At 35.0% G+C, this 21,149-nt stretch overlaps 2 protein-coding genes across 4 annotated transcripts; one reads left to right on the top strand and one right to left on the bottom strand.

Annotated features, from left to right (window-relative positions):
* Positions 1 to 2,130: 2,130 nt before the first annotated feature.
* On the bottom strand, positions 2,131 to 7,524 carry LOC132621767 (protein PTST, chloroplastic). Of its 3 annotated transcripts, none has more exons than XM_060336155.1 (9): positions 7,370 to 7,519; positions 7,016 to 7,076; positions 6,382 to 6,634; positions 6,116 to 6,205; positions 4,397 to 4,465; positions 3,975 to 4,080; positions 3,735 to 3,823; positions 2,684 to 2,796; positions 2,131 to 2,544 (listed from the first exon to the last, which is right to left on the bottom strand). In XM_060336155.1, exons 2-9 carry the CDS (start codon positions 7,060 to 7,062, stop codon positions 2,442 to 2,444), a joined length of 870 nt encoding a protein of 289 aa, XP_060192138.1. In that variant the 5' UTR covers positions 7,063 to 7,076; positions 7,370 to 7,519; the 3' UTR covers positions 2,131 to 2,441. The 3 variants fall into 3 exon arrangements, with proteins under 3 accessions (XP_060192138.1, XP_060192139.1, XP_060192140.1); XM_060336156.1 differs by having other exon boundaries at positions 7,329 to 7,392; XM_060336157.1 differs by lacking the exon at positions 2,131 to 2,544 and having other exon boundaries at positions 2,702 to 2,841; positions 7,370 to 7,524.
* A 7,345-nt stretch (positions 7,525 to 14,869) lies between these two features.
* LOC132623309 (protein C2-DOMAIN ABA-RELATED 3-like) lies at positions 14,870 to 17,094 on the top strand. Its single transcript, XM_060338045.1, has 3 exons — positions 14,870 to 15,243; positions 16,192 to 16,287; positions 16,561 to 17,094. Exons 1-3 carry the CDS (start codon positions 15,133 to 15,135, stop codon positions 16,849 to 16,851), a joined length of 498 nt encoding a protein of 165 aa, XP_060194028.1. The 5' UTR covers positions 14,870 to 15,132; the 3' UTR covers positions 16,852 to 17,094.
* The last annotated feature ends 4,055 nt before the right edge of the window (positions 17,095 to 21,149 follow it).

The following is a 21,149-nucleotide window of genomic DNA, read 5'->3' as shown; positions in this document are numbered from 1 at the left end:
AGTGATGACTGCCCAATCATATGATACACATCCTACCTCTACTACTCCCCTAAATCCACACAGGCCAAAGTAGTCAAGGATGCGAGGATGACGCCTCACGTGCTTCCAAAATTCGGTATCCACGCGGCGAGGAAACAGGCATCTGGTCGGTCCTCTCAAGGAACCATCCCCCACAGCCTCTGATCGATGCTTCTCCTGGAGTGTTAACACATCGTACACTTCTGGCCTCGGATGTACGCATACCCGTGGAAACTCCATACCTTATATAAAAAAAAAATGAAGTCCAGATCAAGCTATTTGGAGTAACTCACTATTAAAAATATATATATTATTCCAATTTTAGCAGAACAAATATGCACTGGCTAGATAAAGCCAACTTCCATACGCCTTATTTAGAAACCACTGATAGTGGACCTCATTAATACCTATAAGGTATAGACAAAATAATTGTCCACCCACTTAGACTTAGGTCCCATATAATAAAGCATTATCATGACATTTTAAGTATTTTTTTTTTTTTGGCCTACTAAGGCATCAATTAAGTTTCACTTTTCTGGCTATATAAATATCACATTAAAGGTACAATGAAATATATTGTATAACAATCCATAACAAAATATATTGAATAACGTGGAACTGTCCACGTTTCACAATTATATATTGTAAAACGTGGACTGATCCACGTTATACAATATATATTGTATAACGTGGATCAGTCCACGTTTTACAAATATCCACCAAACTAACAAAAATAACAGCAACATAACAATCCATAACAAAATATGTTGTTTAGTTATTCAGATCTTTTATATAACAATCCACAAAAATAACAGCAACATAACAATCCATAACAAAATATGTTGTTTAGTTATTCAGATCTTTTATATAACAATCCACAAAAATAACAGCAACATAACAACAAATTTCTTCAAAAGTGCTACTAAACAAATCGGACCTTTTATATAATAATGCTTCTAACAATCATATTTTAAGTTCAAATTAAAATAACACAAATAACACAAATAAAAAATAACAATTAAGATATATAAGACAAACATATCTACATCTAATATAAATATGCAATATTATATGAGTTAGAAAAAATACCTTAATTTAAATAGTGATAAAAGATAAAGATGAAGAAGTTGCTCCAAAAATTAGATTGTAATGTAGGGTTTAAAAAGATAATAAATGGAGGAGAAGGAAAAGGGGAAGAAAATGGAGAGGTAGAAGTTCTGTAAGTATTTGTAATGGAGGAGAATGGAAGAGAATGAAAGAGTGAAGCGGCGGAAGTGAATGGAAATTTTAGGGCAGAGTAAAGAATTCGGATCAGTCCACTGTTAATAATATAACTTGTATAACGTGGGCTGATCCACGTTATACAATATAAATTGTATAACGTGGATCAGTCCACGTTATACAAGTTATAATTGTATAACGTGGGCTGATCCACGTTATACAATTTATATTGTATAACGTGGATCAGTCCACGTTATACAGGTAAAAAAAAAATTGTTTGTTTTTCGTTGAAGTCTGACACGGACAGAAAAATTTTGGGGTATATCGTGGGCTGATCCACGATATACCCCTTTTGGTATATTAATTTTTAAACGTTCCCTTTTGATAAAGACTGTGTATTTTTATACCCTTTAGGCTCCGGACTCTATTGCAATGTATCAGTATGACGGCCGATTATTCCTTAACTCCATGATTCATCACTTGTATCGATGTTTATTTAATTTCGTGGCCTTGACATTGGATGATAGGACTTTAAAAATAAAGGGTTGGCATGGAAAAGGGGACTTGAGTTCATCATATAGAATAAGTCAACATTATTGAGAAATTACTTTAATCATTTGCTAAAAGTCTGAACATTCAACTCAAAACATTAAAAGAAAAAGAATGGAAGACTAAAATCTTGACAAATCACTTTGAACGCCTTTACATACCTTAGGACGTCCATTATATACTGAACACTGATTATTGGGCATGGGAGTTATAACTCATAGTTGGTCGAGAGAATCAGATATCTCCTTATATGGTCTTGAGCACTATTTACCTCATGAGCTACCTTTTGCTTTCCTTTTATTTTTTGATTAAGCACCGGGTGTCAACAAGACAAACAACATGAATGATGAATGAACACGTTTATGGCTGAAGCTTATACATTAGTACGACTTAAAAGCTAGTCGATAGTTAGCATATATACAATGACAACATTGCTTACTTAACATTCCTCAAACAAATATTTTCCCAATAGTCCATTACATAAATTGACAGGCTTGAGATCTGGATCCTCAAAGACGGACATTTCACACCTATGGCACAACCTTCGGCAGGTAGACATGACATGCTGAGTGCTACAGGAGCAATTCGACAATTACTAAGTTGTTCTTGCAGCCCAGAATGCAGACTTTCAGCAGATATACATCCTAAACGAGCTATTCCACGACCAATAAATTGTTCTTGGTTAACCCCTCTCCAGTAGTTGGTAATTCTGGGGATAGTTTCCAGTCACCATCTATCAAGAACTTAATTTCATACCTGACAACGCAAAAATATCTTCTTCTTTTATTGGTACAATGCAAAAGTATCTTTTTTCAAAGGAAAGAACAAATACACTTAGTAGAGAGAGAGAGAGAGAGAGCAAAAACAAATTTACTCTGGCAAAAGAGAAACGCACCTTCCAGGTCTTAGAAACAATGTAGCTGAAAAGTGCATATAAGAGCCAGTGTACTCTGGAGATAAGTGCTCTCCTTGACTCCAACCATCAAAGGAACCCATTACTTGTACACTCTAAAGATAATCAAAATTCAAGGTCATAATGCCTTCTGTAATCGGCTGCCAAAGTGTGCACCCAATAAAAAACATTTTTAAGTGATGGTAGACAGCTCACTGCTAATTTCTGGATCGGAAGTTCTTCAACATAATATTGTCGATTTCCTTAGTAAAGAAAATTTCATCCAGCTAGGGGAAAGTTAATACATTGATTATGAAACTAGCATTTGAATCCCCCACCACAAGAAAAGCATTAAACCTTTTTTCTTTGTATCTTATCATCTGATTGGATCACCTAGATTCTTTCAAGCCCTACTTGAGAGGCTTGGTTCTTTAAACATACATACATAATTAATAAGCAAGAGAAAAGTTGCAAGGAATCTTAGTATATCATGCTAAAAAGTCCAGATGCCATGTAAAGCTATAAGAAACTCCAAAGATAAGACACGACCTATTTTGTTCTCGAGACAAGTAAGCAATCAACAGAGTGTTTCAATTTAACTAAGGCGAAAAGCTTTAAAGGGAAAATTGAGATGAAGGCTTGGTTTTTAACTTAATTTGGAGACACAATATCTGTGTCAGGTTCAGATATATAATAGAGTTATAGAAAGCACTGATAAATTATCTTACCTTTCCTAGAAAGGAAAAAAAGTACTGATATGGAGCAATCCGAAAAGAACGGGGGAAAATGATACACTACTCGTTCCACTTTAATATCAATAGGCCGAACCGAAAAGATAGTAACACCAGACTAACCGAAACAACTTCGAAGTTTTCAATTTTCACAATGCACAAAAGGATCTTAAGCTAGTAGAGGGTTGTATGTCTACTCCAACTGTACAGCATTTAATTGTCAAGTATCAGCCATCAAATGCTTAACAAACCTAGACAGCAGTAGGAATTGCACAGTTCCAAATTGGTTAGCAGATACAGAAGAAACTTCCTCAAGAACTCACCTCTGCTACCCCAACCCAGGATAAAGGAACCTCTTTGGCTTGTACAGCTTCCACGTCCTTTATTTGCTCCTTCAATTTTTCTTGTATGGCTTCAGAACAGAAGTATCAAGACGGCAATCATGGAAATGGCAGATTAACCTCATCCATAAACATAACTCTAGAATCCAATAAAGTTGGCACTGTCTGGCATTGAAAAGAGTCTGGTGATCAGTTTAAGGAAGCACAATAAGGTAATAATACCTTCCAAACGTGAAAACAGCTGCGACTGGATATATCTCCCATTAATTTTTCTTGAACCAGCTGGGATAGCAGATTTAGCAATTTCTTCAGCCAATCTAACCAAACCCTGCAAGTCAAATGAAATATAAGCTATCTTTATACCATGTAGGCTGCTAATGCCGGTTGATAGAGTTGAAGTCCCACATAAATGTTGATTATCAACTGTCTAACTTTTCTCTTCTGGTTTGCGATAAGTGTCGTCTTCAAGTGTGGACAATTTCATTTAAGCATAAATCACATTCTAGTTGATTAAGGGCACAAATCATCACATCACAAGGGACCATAGGTTTGTTATAACTGATATGCAAATGCATCAAATACATACAAATTACAATTAGATCTGAAGCAATAAAATTATAATAACATCAGTCATAGAAGCAAACCTGAATCTCAAGTTCGATGACTGAAAGCTCACTTTTGAAATTAACCAGCGCATCCTCCTTGGCTTGCAACTGCAGTGATATAGCATATTAGTTGTCCATCATAAAAATTAAAAATAAAAAGATTGAGATTCCATGCAAAGCATTTTCCATCATTTATATTTAGCCATAAACCTTTAACTTCACACAGCTATATATGGGTTTAATTCACCTATTGCATCTAGGATTCTTAGAAACAGATCTCGTTAAGATTATATTTCTGCAGAACTAAGACGCTAACTATATTTTCATCTGATTATAATTCACCTATCCGTCTATTACTAATATACCTGCTCAAAGAATTCTTGTCTGGTCCTCATAGTGCAGATGTTGTATTTCATATGGCTTCACCAAGTGATTCTAGTTCCACAATTTTTTTAAAAAAATTCAAAAATTGGAACTAGAATCCACTTGGTGAAGCCATATGAAATACAGCATCTACAATATGAGGACCAGACAAAAATTCTTTGAACAGGTAAGTAATATTATACTAGTAATAGATGAATAGCTTGGAACTAAGATGGTGCTAGGACATTACAAAGTTAGGGATACTTTTATGCGAAAACCAAAAGAAAGTATGCCTTCTGTACAATTCCTTATCCCTGTAGTGCCTATGAAATTTACCAAATTCTTTTCATCTTTTACATCCTGTAGATTACACCACCAAAAACCATAGGCATCTAAATTCATCTTCTATACAGTATCAACTTTCCCTTCCCTTCGAAGCATCTAGAATTCTTTTCTTGCCATAATAATACCCAGCTAACCCAAGCAGATACTATTTTCCAGATCTTCCTCGCAGGTATCCTTATACGTTCAGCACTCCATCTGGTCAGTAACTCCTGTAGTGTATAGGGCATGACAAAAGAAATTTTGGAAAGGTTTAAAATAGTGAGCAGATCTGTTTGCCACTGGGCAGTGTAGGAAGAGAAGGCTGTAGTTTTCCTTCTCTTTTGCACAAAAAACGCCTGCTGCATAATGTCAAACCTCTTCTCTGTAGTTTGCTTTGAGTCAGACAAGCCTCGTTGTACATAAAACAACAAACCTTGTAAGGCGCCTTGGGATTCCATATCTGTTTCCCATGGCCAGATAATAGGATTTCACTCCTCACTGTTAATTTTTTTGTAACATGAATTAACAGAGAAGATACCATTCTTTTACCCTATCCAAAAAGTGCTATCAGGAACATCAACATTAAGCGCCACCTTATCTAAATCCTCTAACAGGAGAGAATTCTGGGTATCTCCCAATCAAACCAATTCCTTCTAAAACTAATGCACCAGCATCTACTGTTCCAACAATCTGAGACCAGACTACCTGTATTAGTAGTGAAACAAATAAAGGTCCTGATATTTGATCTTCAAAAATGTGTGACCTATCCAAGCATCTTTCCAAAACCTTGTATGTCTACCAATTCCCCGCCTTAACTTTATGTTAGCTTCAAAAGTTTGCCATTAGCTGCAAATTCAAAAGGCCTAACCGTGTGAATTATTAACAGGACGAGAGTACCCGAGACTATGCTCCCATATTTGCCAAATATTAATGAGGACCAGACAAGGATTCACATCAATATGAAACTGTCTCCCTCTTGTTCCTGTTCATTTGCGATGGAGAATCATCCACATTATCAGTCTCATAAGAAGTATTTACGAGGTATGAATGGAAAACCAGTAAAATATGTACCTCTCGCTTAAGCAACCGATTATATCGATTGGCTTCACTCATTTTATTGAGAAGCTTCGATCTTTCAGCATCGGCAAGCAGTAACTTCAACTATTAAGGTAGCAGAGAGTCAGTATAGCTCAATATACTTGCAGCAACAATAAAGATAATGCTCAACCAAGAAAGGAAGCATCCGCCAAAAGGAGGAATAAGAAAGAATTTATTTGGCTCTTGTAAGATGTTTGTTTTCTAATAAAGGTCTGCAACAGGGTCATAGAAAACCTTACCTCATCGCTTTTCAAAGGTCGGTCAAGAACTTCTTCAGGATCAGACTGACCAACCTCTGCTATTTTATCCGATACTGCCACTGAAAATTCCTCCTCCAAATTTTCAGGGGCACAAGATATTTTCCAAGAGGTACATGGTATACTGTATTTCCAATTGGGGACAGAAAATGATTTGTGCATCCTATGGAAACCTATTCTTGAATAGCATGAAGCCATATTTCCTCTAACGCCATCCATATTTTCCACCTTGAACCTTATAATTGCCAATAAAAGTCCAATTCAGAATATGTCAGCATTTTCGTGATCAAGATTGAATGATCAGAATAAAGCAAAATGATTAAAGGATAACAGGAAACACAAATCAGTAATAGAATAACATAAACATAAAAAGATGGATTCAAGTTGGCATGCAAATGACAATGCAAAATCAGTCTAGTTGAACCTGTGGCAATAGGTTAGTAAACTTATGAGTGACCCATTGTGTAAAATATTTGTTACCGCATAGAACATAAACTCTAAAAAGATTAAAAGGCATATCAAGATTCCACATTGCAACAAGGAGCAGTATCATATGAAGTCGTCAAATCACATAATCAAAACCCTAAAATTAAACTTCCAGAATTAAAGAAATCACCTTGGGAAGTTGGTTTGGCCAAGTGAATTAAGCAGGTTACACTCCATAATTAAAGACTTTCCTGCAGGCCAACACCAAAAGCAACAATTTTGAAGATTCAGAGACTAAATTTATCTATCAAGGACAAAAGGGTATAGGTAAAATAAGCATAAGAACAAAAGGCAAGCATAATTAAGAAAATTTCCAACAGGGGAAATGGAGTTTAGCCAATGGTAAATTCAATGAACAAACAACTATTATAAGTAGAAACAACTAGACGGTAGAAAAAGTAGTAATAGTGATGTAATTAACAGGAAAATGGATTTCAACCTACTTTCTTGGTAAAAAGTTGGAGATAGTGAAGCACGCACTTACCTTCCAGATGCTGAAACTCGGAAGAGCGAGTGCAGGGGTGGTCAGCTCCTCTGTGGGAGAGAGCAGCATAGAAATTTGTGTCACATTATACACGTGTTCGGGTAATATTCAAGGAATGCGTCCAAGATCACTATAATTGTGCTATTTACAGGCGGCCCGTAACTCTTGTATGCATACTCCAAGTTCAGCCCAAAGCAGAGTTGAAATCGGAACCCGAATCCAAGTTCAGCCCGAAGCAGAGGTTTCAAACACTTTGCATAATTTTTTGGGAAAAGAACGTTTGGGGCCCTCAAACCAAAATAATTATCCGCCCATAACTTCATTACTTTTGTACCCTCAGAAAAAATTAAAAGTATTTATCGAGATGCTCCCAATTATAATACTAACATGGTATATAAATATACTGAGATGGTATCATGAAAGACTGCTTCGGTCCTTCTCTTAGTCCTCCATGATATCATCATGAAATATAAATATACTGAGATGGCATTATGGATGATCATGTTTGTTTATTCAAAAAGTCACTTTTCTACAAAAAAATCTCTATGATAGCATCATCTTATATTACATATAATGTGATGGTTGTAGACAATAAAATTCGCATCGAGAAAATAATAATCAAGACAGGAAAATATCGCAACAATCATTGTATTTGATTTCCGAATATGAGTGTTACAATCTCTATGAATCCTCTGATTCGCCTTTTCAATAATAAATTCAAGGGCTTCTGAGCTTGATCTTGAACCGATGGATTTGATCTTGACTTGTACTTGAATTCAAGGGCTTTTGAGCTTGATCTTGAATCTGTTGGTCTTGATCTTGAACTTGTACTTGTATTCACGGGCTTGAAGCTTGATCTTGAATCTTCGTCTGGATTTCTAAAAATTCTAGAGAAATACTTGAGTGCTTGAATGCTTTTAGCTTGTAGAGAAATCTGCGGCGTTTGATCCACGAGCTCTCTCTGGCTTCTTGTTAGAATTTCTGTCCTTTTTTTGAATTATGAGACCCCTATTTATAGTTGTAGGATGGAGGAGTTGTGATAAGGACAGACTTCTTCCGGCAAATCAGATTTAAGCTGACATGTCGATATTTGATTGGGCGAAACATATCACTTGTACACGTGGCACATCTTCATTGGCCTCTGATTTGACTAGGCATGCTGCATCATTCTTACACGTGGCGTGATCCTATAGTCTCCTTTATTTGACTTGGCATGCCACGTCATTTGACACGTGACACCAACTTGGCCCTCTTGGATAAGATGACATCTTGGGCTTGTCAAAGTGGGCTCATCATTTGTAACCCAATTAAATGGACTAGCCCAACGAAATTGGACCATTACTTAAATCCATGTTTATTGGACTTAAATAATTAACTAAATTATATTAGCTCACAATTTATTTATTCAGACTAATATATCTTGAATGTAATCCGAATTTCTTGTGAATTAAATTTAATAAAATTTCGTTATCCACAATGGTATCACGAACTTTAATGAGACACTCCTTATGATCATGGTACTTTCTTAGTATATAAATATATTGATATGGTATCATGGAGGACTGCTTCAGTCCTTCTCTTAGTCCTCCATGATACTATCATGATATATAAATATAATGTGATGATGTCACAGAGGAAGGGGATTGGGTAAGGGGTACGTCGGGTAAATATTTACGACTGGCCCGTAGGAGCGAAATTACTCTAGAAGGGGCATGAAACGGGTAAATATTTTATATTTTAGGGGTACTCGGTGTTGTTTCCCTAATTTGTTTTTATAATGCAGCAACTAAACGATCTCAAGAAATGAAGTAATTGCACGGTTTGCCCTTCAAATGGACTGGTCTTTAATTGCCTAGCGGGGCATAAGTTCTTTAAAGGCGCTAACATAACTTGTGAATATTATGATGCGTAACTTATGATGCAATTTTGAAGGGTAAAAATTAAAGACCAGTCCATTTGAAGGACAAAAACTAAAGACCAGCACAAAATGAACATGAGTGCAATTTTGAAGGGTAAAAATTAAAGACCAGTCCATTTGAAGGACAAAAACTAAAGACCAGCACAAAATAGAGACAAAAGTGCAAATGACCCAAATGAAATTTAGTTTCGGGACCAAAACTTGAAAAAATTCCTATTAGTGTAAAGAAAGAAAAAAGGGAAGTACACGAACTAGTTGAGGATGATCTGTGAATTCAAACATCAATAGATTAGGATATTTATATTCTTCCGAAACATTTTAAAGATAAGGTGATTTTCTTGTCTTCCACCTTTCTACTAAAGGAATTGAAATTGATAAACAGATACAGTAATAAAAGGTGAAACTTAAATAAGTACTAGCTACATTCAGGGGCGGATCCACAGTGGTGAGTGGGGGTTCCCGGGAACCCATAACTTTTTCCGGCACCTTGTAATTGTATTGAAAATATTCAAGGTATAATTTTAATTAGATGGGAACTCAGTAACAATATGAATGCTTGGCTCAATGGCAAAAAGTAACCAGGCAGAGTGCTAGATGCAGGATCGAGCCCTCCTGTGGTCTTTTTTACTTATTAAGTTCATTTTTGTATTCCGAAATATCTTTGCTGGAAACCCACAAACTAAAAATCCTGAATTCGCCTCTGGCTACATTGTGCCAAACTAATTAACTGTAAGCTGGCTGCTAAGGTCTAAGCCTTATTAACGAAACATGTCTGATTAACATGATTATTATTTAGATAATAATTATACTAATGTAGTGTGTGCTTGCTCAATAAATTAACAGAATATTAGTCAGCAAAAGTTGCTTGGAGTGGCGACCCATGCCATCAGAAGTGCCATTTGAACGCACGAAATTTGGTATATTTTCCTATCTTTTACGGGTGGAATGTCCCCCTAGTGCAAACGACTTCACTCTTTACTTCTAGCGCAATCATCGTTATCTATTACCACTTCTTAAATAATTGACAATGTAAAAAAAAAAATAGATTCTTTCATATGTTTAGTTTGAACTGGCTTTAGTTCAGTTGCTATCATATGGTCCCTTTAAACTTTAGTATTGTCGAAAAAATAATTGTTGAAAGATACATTTCCTTTTTATCATTGCACACCTACTTATATCTAAGTAATAATAACAAGGGATAATCGTAATAGTCATAACCATAATTCCAAACCTTAATGCTTTGAGACAACATTCGATGTGATATATATTCCCGAAATTGCATTTTGGCTTTTCTTTTCTTGTGTGCCTAAAAGAAAGGGGAAAAAAAGGAAATTGTTTCAGCAATTCTTGTTTAATTATAATGGTTAAGCGGGGAATGATGTGGAAGTCGTTAGACCTAGCAATTTAACCAATACTCTTATCATCTATGTGAAGTCCACATTCACCTTAATATAGTGTTAATTCATCTTGGTGTGCTTTAGGATTGAATTTTGACTTTTAAAGGTTTTGGACATTTTATATTAAGAAAATAAACAAGGAAGAGAAGGCAAAAATATACATCCAACCCTACAATAGTACAATTAGATCTTTCCTTAAATAAATATCATTCCCGCATATTGATTTTTTAAAATAATTTATTATCACCCAATAATATTTGCCCTATTATTCCTAGAATAAGTAACATCGAAGACTTTTATTTTGTTTTCTGGACCCATTAATGACGTAAAATTACACGTTTCTTGCCATCCAAATTATGTCATGTTTAGCCTTCGAGATTCAGAAGTGATACTGTTACGCAAGTTTACAGAGGAACCTTCTCCAAGACCCCTCTATTCCCATCGGCAATATATATTTTTTTTTTTACACTATTCAAGATTTTGAATCCAGACATAATAGTTGTGACAGCTGATAAAATTTAATGTCAAATATTTTTTCGCTAATGACTTTTTAGTACACATGTGACATATGTAAAAGGTCGTCACTAACGCAGTACTACTGCTAGAACGATAAGTCTATTACTCCTATTCTAGAAAGTACAGTTCAGAAAATGACCGGAAGTTACTATAATTTTAGACTAGAATAACACTTACCTCTATTAGATATATTAATTATCACTACAAATAAAATATTCAACAACATATTATTAGCATTAGAGTTCATGAGAATATGGACTAATTAATACCCAACCTTTGGATAGTTTATTGTCAGTTTAGTCATTCATCAGCAAAGCTTTAAGCTAAGCACTAGTGGGAGGTTCAATAATGTTCTTTTCACCCAGCAAAGTCAATTATCACAATTGTTCTTCAATAGCTCCTGGCGTATTGCTCGATTAATCTGTTTTGCTAGTTTACCAAACTCCTATGTCATATGGGAAAAATTGAAGAATATCTATGATTATCTTAAGTTGATTGACAAATAAGAATGACTTCAAAAATTTATCCTATGCTACGCTACTGGAGAAAGGAAGAGAAGAGAATAATTTCTTTTCCCTTTATTGGTTTGACAAACTTAAAAAATAAAAAAGAATTTTGAGAGAGGTAATAATAACCTCCTTGTGCCAGACTTTTCTCTATATTTTTTTTTTGTCTTACTTTTCGGGAATAAGATCACTCAACTTTTAATTTTAGTACGCTGAAGTTACAAATTTCTTTTTATAATATTAAAAAACCACTCAACTTTATTCAAATCTCTGATAAAGTCATTAAACTGTTTTTTTTTTATAATAACAAAGATTATGCAACATTATCAAAACATTAAAATCATATATGGTCGTAAATGGACAAGAATTCATACGTGTGGGTTTGTTTGACCGAGTGCGTTAGAAACAACGCCAAGAGCCCAAGACTGATAAGTACATTGGACCGGCGCTCTGATTATCCACATTTGCCCGATTGCCCCTCAAAGGCACTGATCTTTAATTTTTGTCCCTCAAATTGGTGGTCATTAATTTTTGCTCGTCACCTAATACTCCGAGATCCTGGGTTCAAACCCCGGCTCAATAAAAAAAAAAGAATTTCGCAAAACCGAGTTTTGTAGTAAAAGTTAGGCCTTAAGACAGCAAGATTTCAACTGAATAAAAAAAAATTATCTTAATGCAAATCTCTACCTTAAGGAAGAGTTTTGACTTCAAGTATAGTTTTGCCATGCCTGAAGGCAAAACTCTGTCTTGCGAATCCAAACTCTATCTTGCGAATTCCTTTTTTAATTTTTGACTAAGGGAGGATTCGAACCCGGAACTAAGGGATTTTTAAAGAAAGATAAAAAATAAAGACCACCAATTTGAGGAGCAAAAATTAAAGACCACTGCCTTTGAAGGGCATTCCGCACAAAACAATGAAAAAAAAAAAGAGTCGTCAAAATGTGGGAGCTTATAGTTGTAACAACAATATCCGCAATATTGACTCACCTCTCAGGTCGACTTAGGAATTTGATACTTTCAATCCACAACTCTTAAGGTTAGAATGAGTTTGGATTACAAGTTATGTTATTTTAAGAAAAGGTATTTCTATCATACTGATTTTGGCCAAAATGGCCCAAATGGGAGTAGCACGGTAAATCTACACGGCTATTTAATTTATTTATATGAAGTTAATGTTATTGCTACCCTTCCCTCCCAAAATTCATCTTAATTTGAAATTTGCATGAAATTTCTCTTATGAGGTTATGATACCCTTTTGGCCCCATGATGATTTTTCTGAGGCATTAACGAATTCTTAATTATAATAAAGTGTTGGATGACAAGCACTTGTTTGAAGAAGCTCTAATAGAACCGAACGATTATGACAAAATCAAAATGTAAGAAAATAAGTCCAATCAACTCTGGAATTATGTATCGCTTTCTGATGAAAGAAAAATTTCTCACCTCAAAGCGTTTCATTTATTGTGCTGTCATATAAATTGGAGTTATTACTATATGGAGTTATCAATAAGCTATTAATAGGCCTAATATTAATTAAGTTTTTCGTCACGTCCTAATCTTGCAATAAATTACATCAGTTCTTTTCTCTGGGAGGAAAGACGCTCCATGAAACTAGAGATTTCGCTCTATAATAGTGTAAATAAATTAACATGTATACCATTAGTTAAGATTGTAATAACAATCTCTGGTAGTTTATCAACTTAACCTATGAATGCTACTTCACATTTGTTAATAACAAAGTTGCGAAATTTTTCAACTAAAGAATTAACAAAACATATCTTAAGAAACAGAATGAGCTCTATTTTTTTGTAAAATATAATACAATTAAGGTGGAGGGTTCAAACATCATCAGTGGCATAGTATCCCTTTCCTCCCTCCCTTTCTGATGTAAAAAAAAGTTATGCATTATTTCTCTAAAAAAAAAAAAAAAACCTTTTTGGAAGTTTTGGTGTAAACCCCTTCCACTTTTCCATTTTTTTTTTTAAGTAAAATTCAGCTATTTTAACTTAAAAAGAAATGCGTTATTTGCCTACCCAAATATTTTCAAATTCTAAAGTCTAAACATTATCTAGAATCACGTATATGTACTCCAAAAAGTAGATGATTGCTTAATAAAAACATGACAGTTTTGCACGTAGTGTTACCAAACTGTATGGACCAAAAATGTCTAACTAGAACTCCAGAAGAATATTGCAGTGTTGTTAGTTCTACCAAATTCAGTAACTCTCGACAACTCCGCGACTAAGCAAGTTAACATTTGATTTCTCCGTCAAAATTCAATAAAGCAAAAGAATTAAAAATTATTATTTGCTAATTGCTATGATGCCATAATTCCCATCAATATCGATTATTTTCACTCCCCACCCTCTTCCTTTACGTAATCATTCTACTTGGTGAAAGTAAACTTTTACATCTTTGCTATAACCTTTAAGTTTTATTCTTTTACGTACTAACTAATAAACATTTTAGCCTTTAAAATTACTTTATTTTCGTTCTTTGTAGACAAGGTATTTTTATCTTGGTGGTCATAGCAAAACAATATTAGACCAATAATCTATATCAATCTGAATTAGGACGACTAAATAGATGAGTATTTGTATAAACAAATCTCCATCCTGTTTGATGTGTGCAAAAAACAAACAAGATTAGACCAATATCCCACTTCTCATTTGAGCTTCACGAACCCAAAGTTACTACTTAAGATTTTTGTGTGTCTAGGGTGAAAATATAACTTTTTTTCCCGATGTTTTTTAAATAGCTGTAAGTTATACTAGTATATCATAGTTAAAATATATAAAACCAGAAGTCATAGGGCGATGCTGCAGCTCTTGACATTTTCTTGTTGAGTCGAAGAGCTAACTCTGGTCAAAAGCATTCGAAAATTACGATGAAGAGCCCTAAAGTTTATTTTACTTGACAACGTCAATCAGAATTTGCTTGATATGTTCGAGCCTTTCTTGGAAAAATTCCTTACACTATTTTGACAAATTAAACAAAGACGTGTTTAAATCGAGTAGTACTTACTCAGAGAACCCAATTTTGACGTTTGTCTCCCAGAAAATTAAAAGCTACCTTACCCAATTTTTCTTTTACAAAATCTGTCCAAACATGAGTTGAGCGTGTTTGGTTAAGCTTTATAAGTACTTTTAATATCAGTTCTAAATACTCCTAATAGTATACTCTTTTGTTTTTTCTGCCATAGAAAAGAAAACTAAATACGAGAAAGTGTCATTTACCTACAATCTCAGTTACAGTCAGCCTTCAATTCTTGAAACCTAAATCTGTATAAATAAGACGTTAGCCAATAGAATATCAATAAGAGACCCTACTAATAATCACTCCATCATCTTTCTTTCTTTGCCTTAATTCATTATATCTTACATCAACCCACCTTCCCCTTCTTAGCTTCATTATCTCAAGTTTCAAATGGAGAATTTATTGGGTCTTCTGAGAATTCGTATCCACAGAGGGATTAATTTGGCTATTAGAGATGTCACTACTAGCGATCCTTACGTTGTTGTTAGGATGGACAAACAGGTAACGTCTTTTTTCTTTTCATTTGCTTTCATATTTTTTCTGCTGAACAGCTGTTACTTTTGTTTAATGCGATTTTCTGTTTTTTGTTTCTTAATAATCTTTTTCAGTGTTTCTCTGATTTCACATTCTTGATCTTCCTGTAAATTGAAACTATGATGAATCTTTTTTGTATTTGTTGCGAGACTCAAAAAAAAAGGTTGGAGTCTTTGGCCATTTTGGGTTTTATACTTGCTGAAAATTTTGTAGTGTAGAGTGTAGACAAAGCCGATAGTCATCAATCAGCACCCATTTGCAATAGTAAAATTTCCTAATTCCTGTAAAGTTGATAGTTAATCACCATGAATTTCAGGATATACAGAAACCATACTCTGTTTTCATCTTAATCTCTCTCTGTGTGTTTTCTTTTTCTTTTCATGACGATGGTTTTTGGGTCATTTTGCGCGTTCATCTACTATTCCCGATAACTTTGTCCAGTAAAACTCACCTACCATTTTTTTGTCGTTTCGCTGATGGTCATCTTAATCTCTCTCTTTGTTGCTTGTGCTTGATTGTGTCAGTTTGACTAGTTCATGTCTTAACATCGCTAATTAAATGAAAGGAAAAAATAAAGACTTTTGAGTAACAATTTGCAGAAATAGATTCGAAACAAGAGCTTTAACGGATCGACGTGGACAGTAAAAGATTCATATAGCAAACCCCATCTTGCTTGGATTGAAACATAATTGTTGTTGTATAGATTCGAAACAAGTTTGGGCTCAGTCTCGGACTAGGATGAACCTAAAAAGGAAAAGAACTGATTTAAAATATTTGGACCTATTGGATGTTCAAATGGTTTTCACTTCCCTGCATTTTTCTATCTCCAATCTTGGCTTTGTGTATACCTATTTCATCTTTTTGATACAGATATACTATCGTGTTATGCTAATCTTGTTTTATTTGTTGGGGCAGAAACTGAAGACTCGAGTGGTGAAGAAGAATGTCAATCCAGAATGGAATGAAGACTTAACATTATCTATTACTGAACCAATTGTCCCAATCCAACTGGTAATTAACTTCATTTTACTGTATTTTGTTTCATCAAGAAATTAAACAGCATATTAACTTGTTATATCAGGAAGAATAAATGGTGTAGTTGTAGACCTGTAGTTTGTACTAGTTTGCTTTCTACTTTTTTTAAACGGAACTTAAGAACAGGACATACTAACAAAGGGACTTATTTTAACTGAAAAAGTGATATCTTCTACATCATCACGTGGATTAGCAATTTATGCATTCCTAAGAGTCATCCTGATAGTAGTTTTCTCCCTGGCATTGCAGCAAGTTTATGACAAGGATACATTTTCTCTTGACGATAAAATGGGGGATGCAGAACTTGACATATTTCCATTTATAGATGCCGTGAGAAAGCGCTTCAAGAACATCCCAAGTGGAACCATAATCAGAAAAATAAAGCCAAGCAGGCAAAATTGCCTCTCTGAAGAGAGCTCCATTGTGTGGGAAAATGATCAGGTTGTTCAAAATGTGTTTATTAGATTGCGAAATGTTGAGCGTGGTGAAATAGAGCTACAATTGCAGTGGATAGACATTCCTGGTTCCAAGGGTCTGTAGGCTACTTGTAAAACCCTGTTACAGTATCCATCATGTACAGTGAGTATGCTTTCTAGGTGTCTAATTAGCTTCATGTTTTATGAGTCTCCCTTCTTTAATCTGTAAAGTTCTGGCAAGATGTTTGTGGTCTTTTTGGTTAATTCTGTTTGAAGTTCCTAAATGAAGTACTCAGTTTATTGTCATTGATCTTCACATTGTGATAGACTACTATTTTGTCTAAGATAGCATCTTTTGACTCGCTGATTTTTATGATCTTCAACCCAAAGCTTGGCAATGATGGCGACTCTGGCTGATTTATCTCCAGTATTCCCTGCAATTTTTGCATGAGCTTTGTCTATCATCAGATTTTTGGACCCGTGATAAACCATAATTTCACAATTATGACAGTAAATATGAGACTTGTCACAAAGTTGGTATGAATTGGTGTTTTTGCTGATAAATAATTACGCTGCTGGTATGAATTGGTGTTATAGCTGAATGTGTCCTCTAACTTGCCTTGGAAGCTCCTCATCGTAGCTTGTAAAAATAATCTGTTGGCGATAAACATGACTGAGGGAAGCTAGTCTATCTGCCACCTTAGTAGCTTCTCTATAACAATGTCGCACTACCGCTCCTTTATTCCCAAAAATATCATCCACCGTTTGTAACATTCTTCATGGTGTAGTGGCTTCCTCATTCACACAAGAAGTTCAGGAGCTTAGCATTAGCTTGGGCTATTATCTTGTTCAGGTCCTTTATCACACATTGTTAGAGTCCAAATAACATAGCCTGACTTTCAGCCCAATGCTGGTACCCAAGAAACAGAGATTAAGTTAAGATGAATTTGCCATTGTTGTCATGTCTCTGATTATACCTTCAGTTCCCTTCTTGATAACTTCCATGATTCCATCACTATTAAGCTTAAAGAACAGTAGTGGTGGTTTGCTCCATTTTACCACCCGAAATGATTTTATGCACCATAGGTTGATTAATGATGGTTTGCAGAATTGCAGTTGGTCCTAGGTCATTTGCAGCTTCATCTTCTCAAATTTGTGGCTAATCATATCTGCTATGGCAAAGAAAACTAGTGTCTCTGATTCACGAGTAAAAGAGTTTCCTTCCCATACCTAGATAAGCATCTTGACCTCTAGAGCTCTCAAACAATCATTACAGCTGGATTTTTGTCATGAAAGAAGAGACCATATTCATAAATTTGTGCTTCCATTGCTGATGCAAGAGCTAGCTGAATTACAAGTCTTTAGTTAGGATACAAAATGGACCACCAACTTTGACCAGTTGATTGAGCAAATCTTCCTTGATGCTTCAAAAATAATATTCAATGGCATGATATATGATAACTCTAATCAAGTTTCAAAATACATTGAACAATGAACTATAAGCACCAAACTTGACTTCAAATGGATGTGCTAACCTTTCTGGATCAAAGGTCTAACTTCCTAGCTTTTTAGTTATTAGCAACTTAAAATATTAATTGTTGCTTAATATGTTCAAGCAAAACACGTAATTCAGGCGATTAATTTGTTGGGTGTGCGAACAAAGTACCACATTGGTAGCTGAAAAGAAAAAGGAGCTACTTATAAGGAGTTGGATACTCTTAATGATGTGAGGCCTTTTGGGGAAAACCGTGCGGGCTAGGCCCAAAGCGGACAATATCACATCGTGTTAAGAGTATCTTTGTACCGTTTATCCCAACAACTGGTATCAGAGGCAATGGTTTGGCGGGACGAGTATGAAGATGGTGGAGTGTGGCGTGGGGCCCGGCTTAGTGCCTTTGCCCGTCTATGGGCCGGTTTACGACCTTTACCCGTAGCTTTGAAGACGCATTCACAGCCTTTGGGCTTCGGTGACCGTAAATACTCTGACAGTGTGGGTGGCACACAGATATGTTGAATCTCTGACCAGTGGTATGATAATGAGCCACGTGGAACTTAGTTCGAGGGGAGATTGTTGAGTGTGCGAACAAAGTACCACATTGGTAGCTGAAAAGAAAAAGGAGCTACTTATAAGGAGTTGGAAGACGCATTCACCGTAAATACTCTGACAGTGTGCGTGGCACACAGACATGTTGAATCTCTGACCCGTGGTATGATAATGAGCCACGCTGAAAAGATAAAGGAGCTACTTATAAGGAGTTGGAAGACGCATTCACCGTAAATACTCTGACAGTGTGGCTGGCACACAGACATGTTGAATCTCTGACCCGTGGTATGATAATGAGCCACGTGGAACTTAGTTCTTGGGGGAGATTGTTGGGTGTGCGAACAAAGTACTACATTGGTAGCTGAAAAGAAAAAAAAGAAGGAGTTGGATACTCTTAATGATGTGAGGCCTTTTAGGGAAAACCGTGCGGGCTTGGCTCAAAGCGGACAATATCACGTCATGTTAAGAATATCTTTGGGATGTTTTAGCCCAACAACACTTTGTTGGGAAGAAACAAGCAATAACCAAATTGCACGACGAGGTAACAGTGGAAGAAATACCCAAGTCGAAACTTTCCCCACTATTTGAACCAAGAGAAGACAATAAACACTAGCACAAATGGAAATCCAGGCAACAGCTATACCAACAATAAAATAGCAAAGTAAGCAAAAATAAATCGAATGGAAGAGACACCAAATTTACGTGATAAAACACCTTCAAGGTGAAGAGGAAACATCCACGGGACCTCCGGCCCACAAAAGCTCCACTATAAACAACAAGATTTACAACAATGTTCTCCAAATGGCTACAACAACAAAGCCAAGCACGGAGCAACAATACATAAAAGATAGCACCAAAACTAGTGAAGAAATGAGAGAAATCACCCCCAAAAACGAGCTACTGTTCGTACTCGAAAACTGGAGATGCAGACTACAAAATCCGATCTCCACCGTTGAAATCGAAGAACCAGATGTTGAGAACCCCCAGTTCAAATTTCAGCACGATCCAACGGTTAACGAATCAGGAAACGCAATTTAAAGCGGACTGCTGTAGCAGAAAATTTCTGGACGAAAATCTGCTTTCTCTCTCACGTTTTCTCTCTATATGGCTGCTATGAATTCACTCTTGTGTTCTAAAAATAAGATCTAAATTGATCCTATATATAGAGGAAATTTTGGGCAAAATTGGCCTGGTCCAAATTGGATTGGGTTTTATTAATCCAATTTCACGGGAAAACCAAAAACCTAACATAATTAAGCTCAAATTTTAATTGAACTAAGATAAAAAATTCTATCAACAGGGAATCAGTGGCAACCTTTATACACTTCTAGTAACTTTATTCTATGCTTCAGAAAAACTGTATGCAGAAATTAATTTTATTCTAAATGCCCTATAAATGTGACTAACATAATAAAATTATTAAAAAATATTAATTCTATTTTATAAATCTGTAAAAAATAAATACAACAAGGGCTTTCTATTTGTAATTTTAATAATTATATTTAATATTCTTAGTTACGAACAAATTCATGTTTTACAAAATTAAATACTTCGCAGTTAACACTAGAATAAAATAAACTGGAATAATTTCGGACAACTTCCCTTGGGCTTCGCTATGTAACAATGAATTCCCTTGTGATTTAAGATATTACACTTATGTCCTTTATTGTATTTTTTTTTTTATAATAGTTGACGATGGGGATGTTGGTGACATGATGTGTATTGGGCTTTCTATCATCACTAGACGGCTTATGTCCGTGCTCCGCACGGGTCCAACACTTTATATTATAGTGTATTTATGTGTATGTAGTTATTTTTGAATAGTGATAATATATACTTTATATATATATATATAACTATGTTCAAAATACGATTAATATAACATTGTAGTTTGTACCCCGTATCTAAAACTTTATTATATTAGTATTTGCTATGAATAGAAAGTCTGCATTTTTTTTTAACATTATATTTTTTTTAATATGGGGTTCACTTTTTTTTTATATTGCTTGATTTTGATAATATGGGTCCACTTTTTTTTTCCCATGAGTTTGGAGATGGTGAGTTCCATTTTTTTTTCTTCCTTTTTTTTATTACTCGATGTTATTTAGTATGGGGCCCACCCCCATTTTTTTTAAGGGACAACGGACGACGAAGCATGGGTCTAAACCCATGCTTTATATAGTTTCTTCTTTTTTTTTTAATTTTTTTTATATTGTTTGGTGTTGTTTAGTATGGGGCCCACCCTTGTAGACATTATTAGTTTGCACTATTTTTATGCACATAATATATATATATATATATATACTATGTTCAAAACACGATTAATATAACATTATAGTTTGTGCTCTGTATCTAAAACTTTATTATATTAGTGTTTG

This window comes from Lycium barbarum, chromosome 12 (genome assembly GCF_019175385.1).
Source record: "Lycium barbarum isolate Lr01 chromosome 12, ASM1917538v2, whole genome shotgun sequence".
NCBI lineage: Eukaryota > Viridiplantae > Streptophyta > Magnoliopsida > Solanales > Solanaceae > Lycium > Lycium barbarum.
This window is presented reverse-complemented; position numbering and strand designations above follow the sequence as displayed.

What these genes read in the sequence shown, in the direction of transcription:
- LOC132621767 (XM_060336155.1), bottom strand. Translation starts at nt 7,062, where the DNA reads ATGGAGTGTAACCTGCTTAATTCACTTGGCCAAACCAACTTCCCAAG. An exon ending in TCATCGAACTTGAGATTCAG is followed by an intron (nt 4,081 to 4,396) that starts GTTTGCTTCTAT and finishes TTTGACTTGCAG; the next exon opens with GGTTTGGTTAGATTGGCTGA. An exon ending in GCTGTTTTCACGTTTGGAAG is followed by an intron (nt 3,824 to 3,974) that starts GTATTATTACCT and finishes TCTGTTCTGAAG; the next exon opens with CCATACAAGAAAAATTGAAG.
- LOC132623309 (XM_060338045.1), top strand. Translation starts at nt 15,133, where the DNA reads ATGGAGAATTTATTGGGTCTTCTGAGAATTCGTATCCACAGAGGGATT. An exon ending in TTGTTAGGATGGACAAACAG is followed by an intron (nt 15,244 to 16,191) that starts GTAACGTCTTTT and finishes TTGTTGGGGCAG; the next exon opens with AAACTGAAGACTCGAGTGGT. An exon ending in CAATTGTCCCAATCCAACTG is followed by an intron (nt 16,288 to 16,560) that starts GTAATTAACTTC and finishes CTGGCATTGCAG; the next exon opens with CAAGTTTATGACAAGGATAC.